At 37.1% G+C, this 6,968-nt stretch overlaps 1 protein-coding gene across 1 annotated transcript in view; it reads left to right on the forward strand.

The window, feature by feature from the left end:
* Positions 1 to 6,968, forward strand: part of LOC113944712 (protein AHNAK2-like) — a 62,304-nt gene that overhangs the window by 48,747 nt on the left and 6,589 nt on the right. Inside the window, 6 exon segments of the mRNA XM_027638159.1 lie at positions 847 to 923; positions 1,675 to 1,764; positions 2,533 to 2,589; positions 3,185 to 3,326; positions 4,100 to 4,275; positions 5,085 to 6,967. Coding sequence (XP_027493960.1) covers positions 847 to 923; positions 1,675 to 1,764; positions 2,533 to 2,589; positions 3,185 to 3,326; positions 4,100 to 4,275; positions 5,085 to 6,967 — 2,425 coding nt within the window.

Below are 6,968 nucleotides of genomic sequence, written 5' to 3' on the forward strand. Positions count from 1 at the left end.
CCTCAGTACTTCTAAAAACCAAGAAAGCAGTCTTTATGACTATGAAAGCTTCATGATGTTTACTCTCCAGTTTTTTAAGCCCTTTGTCAGAAGCAAGGAAGAGTTTCAATATGCTCTGGTGTAGTCTTCTCTTTCTCCCTCCTCCTCTATTTATGTTGTCTCTTTTTCTTGGTGTTTACCACTCTTTCTTACGCACATTTTCACAGAAGTGACAGAAACTCCTCCAATCACTTCAGCAAAGTGGAGCTATCTGCAAACACTGCATGTGGCACAGGGTGGTCTGTGACCTCCTCCCACAGAGACCACCCCACAGCCACCCTGCTGCCAAAGCCCTTCAAATTCTGCCCAGTACACAGCTCAAGCCCCCCTTGGTAATAATAATACAAAAATACGGCAAACTTACAATTGTACATGTTCTCCAATCTGGGGATTTTTTCCTTCACAAAAGCCTTCCTTCCCATGTTTCATTCCTTACCTGGATGTGAATATGCCTGGTATCTTTGGAAAGATTGACCTGACAAGATCTAAGGTAAGGAAAGTGGTGAGGCACCGGCACAGGTTGCCCAGAGAAGCTGTTCAAGGCCAGGTTGGATGGGGCTTTGAACAACCTGGTGTAGTAGAAGGTGTCCCTGCTCACGGCAGGGGGTTGGAACTAGGTGATCCTGACGATTTCTTCCAACCCAAATCCTTCTGTGATGCTGGGAATCTAAATGAAAGCAGGCCTTTCCACTGCTGGCCCATGCATGTCCCCTGGCATGCTGCTCCAGAGGTTTTCAGCTTTCAAGGTGACTGCTCTGTGCCCTTTGGGGATCCTGCAGACACCAACAACCTGTGTGCTGCTTTCAGGTTCTGGACGACAGCTGAGACCAGCTGAGCCCCCCGGAGATGCTGATGCTGATGCAGATGCAGAGGATGAAGATTCTGTGAGTCTTTTAAAGTTTTTCTGTAACAAGAGTTTGGCAAAATGAGATCTTAAATATTTTGTTTATAGCTGGATCTTACTGGTGATTTTCCTCCCCATTAAAAATCCCCGCTTGGGATTGTCCTGCCAACTCAAAAGTGAGAAACTTACTTCAGTAAAAAGGCTTCTGCTCTTTGCTGTGATTCACCAGCATAAGTTCACTACCAAGACTTAGGAAACTATTACATGGCTGTTAACTACAGTAATTTTTCTTTAAAGATTTAGATGGTTTAGGTTCCCTGTTGTCTGACTCCAGAAGGAAGCATGCCAAGTGCTTGTCAGCAGAAATTCCTGCTGGGACTTTTCCATGGTTTGCTTGGTTATACAGGGCAATAAAGCTTGAAGCCACAGGATGCAAATAAAGCAGGGGAGGGATTCTTTTTTTGCCTTTTTCAATTATTATTTATTGATCTGTTAGTATTTTGAGTCTGTTCCATCTGTAGATGCAAACAATACATAAAGAAAACCAGAATCAGTGTACTGCTGTTTTTGTCTCTCAGGTCTCTGTCCATTGTGTTTTTGAGTGCTTTAACATGAGAATTTTATTTGGTTTTGACCTAAGAAAAGAGTTATTGGTTATTTTTCATCCAGCATACTAATGAAAGATTTATACTCAGAATGATACTATGAGTAACTAGAGAAACTCTCCTAAGAAAATGAGTCACTGTTAATTGGTTGATGTTTCTTTACCACCACTCATTTCTGTTCCACAGGTTAATGAAGTGGCAGTAGAAGACATTCGTCCAAGGCCACAGGGATCCTCTCCAGTTTATGAGTATCCCACAGAAGAAGAATATTTAAAGGCAAGACACTGAGTTTTTCATGCAGGCATGGCTTTACCAAGTTGATTCAAGAGACTTTAACTCCTACAATTTGTAGAGACTCATATGTCATATAGTGGGATGTTGTTGCAGCCATATTGTCTTCCTGTCCCCACCAAAAGCTGGTCCATGTTCATTGATGATTTTATTTTGTACTGGATTTGCTGGCCATGTTCTTTTTTCTTGGAAAAAAAAAAATTTTACTTCATTCCTTAAAGGACATGGGACAGAACATGTAAAGAAATCACAGTGTTTTTCCTGTTAGAATATATAAGTGACTTGCATCTAGCAAATAAGTGTTTCAAAATTACCTGTACCTCTTGGTTATTCACTGTTAGGGATTTAATTAGTACAACCATGTTAAGATAAGTAGGCAGTTTGAAATTCATACTGAAGTTGAATAAGTAAAAAACAAAAAGCACATTTACAAAAATAAAAGCATGGGCAATGTGCTACATTAAGACACAGAAAAGCTCCCCATATCTTAAGACATTTGATCTCTGGCATTCAAATGAATTAAATAATGTGAATTTTGGTACAATGAAGGGAGGCCTTGGCATCTAATTTACTACTGGGAATAGCATATTTAAATCATTTGTGTTGTACATTGCACTTACAGATCTCAATTTTGCTCTGTTGCCATTAAAGTCAGCCTCAGTTCTTAGTCTAAACCAGGACTTTTAACTGACTTTTGTTGTACCTGACAACAGCATGACTTCGAACACTAAATAATTGAAAATTATTTTTCAGCTTCAAGAAGAAAACAAAAAACATTCTACAGACAAATCAAAACAGAGTCATCCACAGGTCAGTCTAAAAGCACTTGTAGGCATGAGCCTTGCAAAATAAAGTTTATTATTACACACAGACATGAAGGATGGACAGAAGGAAGGACAAATGGGTGAAGAATCGCTGTAGACTTGGTTTGACCAGGAACTTCACAAACTGCCTAGTTGTGGCACAGGCATAAGCACCTACTTGTCCTATTCAGGGTCCTTCCATAATTCTTTTTAGCATTCTTCCTTTATCCTTCTCTAGTTTGAATACAGTAGAGCATTAGCTCGTAGTCTGTCTTTTTTGGCCCACTGACTTTAATTCAAGTGTTTGACATCTTAACAGAAAATCTTTCAACTCTAAAAGATTCCACGTGTTTCACATTTTAAAATTATAGCATGTTTTCCCTGTGGCCTTCATCCAGCATAACCCTAACACGTGCTTAATTCTGATTTAGAATAGAATTGAATCCACACTGAACGCGAGTGGGTTATCTCCATTTTAGATAGCCTTTCCTGAGCTATTGAAAATATAGCTCATGAGACTCAACTTTTTATTGTAGAGTAATGTAGAACTCTTTGATACAAATGAATAGAAATGATAAATTAACACCTTTTTCAATCTCTAGGAGACAATGGAAGTAACCCTGAAAACAGAAGCGGAAGCTGGTGCTAGTGGTTTTAGTGTGAAAGGTGGAGGAGATGAAGGAATATTTATTAAAAAAGTACTTAAGGAATCTCCTGCTTCAAAAATATTTAGTCTTAAAGAAGGTACAGTCTGATTTTTTGGGTTTTTTTTATTTTATTCTGTATCTTTAAATAATGAGATATGTAGCTGTGTGTGTGCATGGATACCTACCTGATCTGTCATCTCTTTAGGTAACAAAAACAGTAAATTGCAAACCAACTATGTTTATGTGAGCGCTTAAGCTGTCTGTATTAAGAAATTCAGAGATCACTTGCTTGAGCAATAATGAAATGTGATTTTTTAGTATGTGATAAAAAAAAAAATCACTGGAACAGTGAAAAAGACACATAGAAAGTGGTATATACGCAACTAAAATAAAAAAAAAAAAAGGCACAACTCATGACATGCACGAAGAACCTTCCTTTGATTCTTTCACAAAATGTAGCATGCCACAGAACTGCAATAAATAATGGTTTAAACAAGAACAAAAGTCCAAAGTCTAAATACTGGAAAATGTAAGAAAAAACTTTGTTACTGTCAAGGTGGTCAGATATTGGAACGGATTTTTCAGAGAGATAGTGGCGTCACCATCCTTAGAAATCTTCAAAACCTGACTGCACACAGACCTGAGCAACTGCCTGTGGCTGACCCTTCACTCAGCAGGGCAGTTGGACTAGATGATATCCAGAGGTCCTTTCCAGCCTTACCTATTCCATGATTCTGTTACCTGAACATAATTTTATATTTTAAATAAAAGGATGTGATAATTATTTGTTTTTGGTCATTGTTTCAACAGAATTTGAAAAACTGTAAGAATACACAAAGTAATTAAAATGATCCATGATTCCACTTGCAGGTGATCAGCTTCTAAGTGCTACAATATTTTTTGATAACATCAAATATGAAGATGCACTCAAGATTCTCCAGTATTCCGAACCGTACAGAGTCCAGTTCAGCCTCAAAAGAAAAATTGCTGTGAAAGAAGAGCTGGAACATTCTACGGCTCAATACAAGAAGGAAAGAATAAGCCAGGTAGCTTTTGATTAGTTTACAAAGTTTGGATAACATAGTGTAGCAACGTGGAAATAGATCAGAAAACACACTTGTGTCTTCTTAAGACTGAGGTGTGTGTTTAAACTTATTAGTATGACTATTCATGACCAGAAAAAAAAAAAAAAATCCCACACAGCATTTACAGCTTTTTAAATCCTGAGTGAGACCACAGATTTTATATGAATACACAATTTTGTGTTAGGGTACAAAAGTATTCTTTAGTGAGTCAGTCTTTTTTTGTTCTTTATTGTCGACTGATAGAACAGACTCAAGTAATCTCTGTAATAATTATATGCAATATTTTCAAAAATGTAAAATATCAGTAAACATTTTTCTCCAAAGGTCATCCATAAGATTTTTTTTTCTTAAAAATATGTGTTTAATCACTGATATCTTGATAGACATGATCTGTTCATAGGTTTCCATCACCTTAAAAATTATTTTTTCTTCATATACATCTATATAAATAATATATATTATATATATTTGTACAGATATATAGAGAAATATATAGAGAAACCTCAATTTAGTGCAGTGTTTTGCAAAGAATGTAAACCTTCAGAAATCAATATATTACAACCATAGAATCCACTTGTTTTGTGTCATTTCTTCCTGACACTATATACATATATACATATATATATAATTTTCATTATTTTTTTATATAAGAAGTAGATACTATTAATAAAAAGAACTTTTTTCTACATATTTTACAGTATGTCTTTTATTTTCTCTTACACCTATATTTAGGTTACTTCTAATCTTCTGACTACTATTTGTTCTTTCAGGAGAAAGAACTCAGTGAGAGCATTCCTGAAGAAACGCTTCATGTTTCGGGAAAAACCATTTCAGAAGAAGACAGGGAAACATTAATTGCAAGCCAAAGAGTAGGAAGAAGCAAGAGACCTAAAAAAGACAGATTATCATGGCCAAAATTCCAGTCAATCAAAAATAAAAAGATATTGAGGCACAGAAGATCTCATAGTACATCAGATGCATATGAGCCTGCTGTACAGGATATTTCTCCTACAAGCACAGACACAGAGTCTCAATTTCCACAAGAAGTCCATACCAAAGAAAAAAAAGGAAGCCAAAGGAAGCTGAAGTTCCCTAGCATTGGATTCAGAATGCACAGGTCCAAAACAGACCTACAAGAGAAACAAAAAAAAGAAATAAAAACTACACTGATCTCTGAAAGAGAAAAAATACATGAAGAAGATATTAGCCTGGAAAATCCTGAAATCCTGACTGTGGAATATACCACATCTCCTGCTTACAAAATGAAAATAGGGGAGGTACAGGAAACTTTAACAAAAGACTTAAAAGATATGAAAAATGGCATCCCATCTCAAGTAAAACAATGCCCTGAAGTTGAAATAAGCATTAAAAAAGAAAAAGACAAGGAATCAACATCAAAATTCAGTTTACCTGAGGTACCAGACATAACAACAGAGATACCAAAGCCCAGTTTAGAAACACCTGATCTGAAAGCAAGTCCAACTGAAAAAACATCACAAGCATCATCAAAATCCCGAAAAAAGAAACAGAAAGGAACACCAGTTAAAAAAGAAGGAGAAAGTGAAATTAACATAGACTTGATGAGTCACACAGCTAAAGGATCTACACAGGTAAAAGGCCTAGAAATAGGAACTGCAAAAGCAGAATTAACCACATCCGACACAGTGGAAGCAGGAGAAAAACAAGCAGAAGAAGACAGAAAGATACTAACGATTCAGAAAACAAAATCCGGGATTTCAGTGCCCAAGAAAAAAGAGACAGAGACTGAAACCACCAAAGTGGGAAGTGATGTTCCACATTCAAAACCAGAAAAAACAATAGATGCGACTTCAGAGGATGGCAGGAATTTAGATGTGAAAACACACATACCTGATGCAGAACCAGAAGTATCTTCTTGGAAAATACAAATGCCATCATTCAAACTGACCAAAACACCTAAAACTGACATGAAAATAGCAAGACAAGAAAGCACAGGTGAATCAGAAGATACTGTAGAAAAGGAATGGATAGAAGAAGATAGCATGCCCACAAGTGACAAAACCTTAAAGTTAGAAATTGAAATGAAGACAGGGGAGAAAGATATAGATGGAAAAGAAAGCAAATTCCGACTCCCAAAGTTAAAATTTCCTACATTTGCCTGGTCTTATACCAAGGATGAAACAGGGAAAACTGAAGTACAGATAAGTGAAATGGAAGGAAAAATGCCAACACTAAAAGAAGGAGCAGAAGGAGAGATATGTGGATCAGCAGGAGAAATTACCATTCCAAGTGTTAAAGTGAAAACTGAGATATCAAAAGGAAAAATAAAAGAAAATGACATCAAAGAACAGACAAAGGTCCAGTTGCCAAGTCCAAAAAAAATAACTATAAAACCATCCAAGGAAGAAAATACCTCTCAAAAAACTACTGGAGAAATATTGAGGTCAACAGGAGATATTGAAATAAAAAAGGGTGAAGAACAATCAAAAATAAACCTGAAGGCACCCAAGGTGGACATCAGCATGCCCTCCGTGGACGTTACCCTTCCCAAGGCCAGCGTTGACGTCCGGGCACCCGAGGCGACCCTCAGCCTGGAAGGGGAAGCAAAAGCCCCGGAGAAGGAGGCCGCCAAGACCAAGGACAGCAAGTTCAAGATGCCCAAGTTCGGCATGCCT

This window comes from Corapipo altera, unplaced genomic scaffold (assembly GCF_003945725.1).
Source record: "Corapipo altera isolate COAL_440 unplaced genomic scaffold, ASM394572v1 23, whole genome shotgun sequence".
NCBI classification, from domain to species: Eukaryota; Metazoa; Chordata; class Aves; order Passeriformes; family Pipridae; genus Corapipo; species Corapipo altera.